This window comes from Mesitornis unicolor, unplaced genomic scaffold (assembly GCF_000695765.1).
Source record: "Mesitornis unicolor isolate BGI_N332 unplaced genomic scaffold, ASM69576v1 scaffold23570, whole genome shotgun sequence".
Lineage (NCBI taxonomy): Eukaryota > Metazoa > Chordata > Aves > Mesitornithiformes > Mesitornithidae > Mesitornis > Mesitornis unicolor.
Window position 1 is genome coordinate 33,522 of NW_010156556.1, and position 3,132 is coordinate 36,653.

General features: G+C 41.5%; 1 protein-coding gene across 1 annotated transcript in view; it reads right to left on the bottom strand.

Moving 5' to 3' along the window:
• Positions 1–361: 361 nt before the first annotated feature.
• The window catches only part of P4HA1 (prolyl 4-hydroxylase, alpha polypeptide I), a 4,549-nt gene continuing 1,778 nt past the window's right edge, over positions 362–3,132 (bottom strand). Inside the window, exons 4-7 of the mRNA XM_010193663.1 lie at positions 2,549–2,614; positions 1,997–2,065; positions 1,231–1,327; positions 362–628 (exon numbers count right to left, since the gene is read on the bottom strand). Of these exons, the coding sequence (XP_010191965.1) occupies positions 558–628; positions 1,231–1,327; positions 1,997–2,065; positions 2,549–2,614 (303 nt within the window). The 3' untranslated portion in view covers positions 362–557. The remainder of the gene's footprint in view (positions 629–1,230; positions 1,328–1,996; positions 2,066–2,548; positions 2,615–3,132) is intronic.

Here is a 3,132-nt window from a genome sequence, read left to right on the forward strand (position 1 = left end):
GAGGCCAGTTTATAAATTGGGGCTTTTGTGGAAGAGGAAAAACAGGCTAAAACATAACCTGTTCCCCAGAGAAACACAAACCATGCCCACAGTTCTCAACAGTAGTGGTCAGCCACTCCAGAAAAGCAAAAAGTCAAATGTTTGGAAATTGAGGAACTGGTTTAATTCAGCCTTCCTTAGAAAGGAGCCTTCCCAGTAAAGCACCCACCCTAAGCAGACTGACAGCTGCGAGGAGGCCTCCGAGTGAACAATCACTGCCTTTCCATGCTGCTCTGAGGAGCAATGGTGAAGGGAACACCCACACAACACCACTGTGAGTTGTGGCCCTGATCTGTATTTTGGCCTTATTTTTTTCTGTAACACTCAATAATATTCTGTTTGTAAAACCTTAAGGGGATATTTTAAGGGAAGTAAAAGCACGCTCGTTTTGTCCACAGATGAAACATCGGTGTAGCTGAAGACTGAACCTGTAGTGGAGTGTTAGTCAATTGTAAACTGTAGGAGATGTGTGCACTTCACACAAACTGAATGCAGAAGAGACGAAGGACAAGTCTGCATCATTCCAACTCTGATAAAGTGCACGGCCTTCGGAATTCCTGTCCCCGCTCGTGCAGCCATTTATTGGATACTGCAAAGACAAAGGTATTTGGTCACTGCACTTGCTTAGGTGATGCTTCTGTTTAAGCTCAATGTATGCTAATGGCCAGCTTTCAGGTAAGCACAGGATTATCTTAATTTTCTAAAGTATTTTTATACACACATACAAAATGTGAAGTTAGTCTGATAAATCCAAGAGGGGAAAAAAACCTTCCAGTAACTGCAGAACTACAAAAGACTATTAAAGTAGATATGGTATTACATGTATTTTATAGATAAAATATTCTACTATATATATAAAATACATAACACAGTATATTAAGAGAGATAATATGTAATATACATAGAGAGATATGAAGTAGATATAGCTATAAAAGTAGATTTATTTTGATAAAGGACCTAATTTATAAAATACATAACACAGTATATTGAGAGAGATAATATGTAATATACGTAGAGAGATATGAAGTAGATATAGCTATAAAGTAGATTTATTTTGATAAAGGACCTAATTTCTGGCTGCTTTTCATTCTACCATACGAAGCCCAGAACAAGAAGAAACCCACGACAACCCCCCACAAAGCCCCTGACCTCCAGCTCACATGCACTAACAACAACCTGGGGGGTACTTACCCCATTTGTTTCCAACTAGCACCGGGCAGGCCGCATGCCGCGTGCTGTAATCGCCTTCTCCGCTTGGGAAGAGGTTGTACCAGAATACAGCTGTGCCCTGGAAATCACAGCAGAAGCCCTCAGCATTTTGCTCTGTTCAATACACACTTTCACACCAGTGTACTTAACAATAAGGCAAAAGCATGTGTGTGTCTATTTCAGACGTTGCTTTTAAACTGAAGGCTCTTTTCCATATTCTAACATTTGCTTTCCTGCAGAGTGAGTCTCCTTTGACTCATTCTGTGTCTGTATATACTTGGCTGTTAATTTTATAAGCCAGTCTCATTCAACTCTGACCAGTTTTAGAAAGCAAGATAATTTGTGAAAAATGAGCAGCAGGCCAGCAAACACAGACCTTATTTGTGACCCTTCAGAGGGAAAAATAAACCAGCAACACACAATTTCAGGGAGAATTCCCTGCAGATGCCTCAAGACTAAAACTACTTACAGATTTGAGTATTTTCAGAATGTGTCTTGACGTATTGTAATGTTTCGCAAAGTCTATACAGTAGAAGCAGTTAAGTCCAAAATGTAACTGTGTGTTAACATGCATCAGAGACCTTTGGAAACCAGTACTACTCCAGTCCTTCACTGAACTGTAAGTGCTTCTGTGCTCCCATGAATCATTTTTTTATATAAAATCATGTTAAAGCTTCTTCTTAAACGTTTATGCATCTGTTATGTCTTTTGAGTAGGTGAATTACACTGGGTAAAAGTCCCTGCTTACCTTTTTAGGCCAAACACTGGCTCCCACTTCAGGAAAGACAGTGGCTCCCCCTGCTGACACATCACTCATCTGAAAAGGAGGCACAGCACAGTTCGAGTCGCAAGCTGACGCGTTCTCTCTCAAGTGTCAGGTTTTAGTAAAACAGAATGAGCTTACTGAACAACTTAATCTCTACCTTCCAGTCAGTAAGCAAAGGCTGTGTGATGAACAGCCTTAAGAAAGGCTGAAACCCACCCACTTCGTTCAGAGTGCAGCAGCCAGCCTTGGCTCTGAATGTTTTAGCAATGAGCGTGCTATAAATACCAACACAGATATAACAGTCAATAGGCAGTCAAATAATTTAAGCTGCTGTTCAACTTTGAGGGGAAAAAAAAAACCTCCTCAAGAACACATGGAAGAGCCATTACCCTGTACATATTACCACTAAGTTAGTGGCTGCCTTCATTTGCAAGTCGCTTCAGTACAAAAACATAATGAAATCGTTCAATGGTATAGAATACGCAGGGATAGATATTTTTGGCACTAGCACATGGCAGAAAATACATCACTTACATAAAACAACCAAGTAGCAATTCTGTTGCCTGTTCCCAATTCCTTAAAAGCATCTGGCTCATCTTTCTGTGAATAAAGGCAAGCAGATTTAATAAGCATTTCATTGTGATTATTGAGAGCAGCCGACGACATACAGCTGCAGAGCCAGCAGCAGACAAACTCATGCAGAAAAATGAATTCAATCCTTCTATTTGGAAGGAGGGGAGAATGCAATTGGAGTGTCTATTAATTTAAATAAACCAGGCATTTAAAAATTCTGTAGGGCAGGAAAGGCATAAGCCCAAATTGCTAATGGGCAGGAACAACTGTACTGTCTGAAGACGAGTATAGAAATCCTCTTCACAGTCACAAACGTAATTATTTAATTATGCTTACTTAGCCCCTCTTGTCCTTGGCCAAGAAGAGCAACAGTGAGGGCAGCCCTTCAGTGCCAGGCTCCCTGAGAACCTCCCTGCAGCAGAGCTGTGCCACAGGGGTGGCTCCAAGTGTGCCTGGGGGCAGTTGCTGGCCCTGCTTCCTCAGGGTGGTTCTGCCTATGTGGCCCTCACTCCTTTCCCTGTTCCCACCTTTCCAACCTCCTGCTG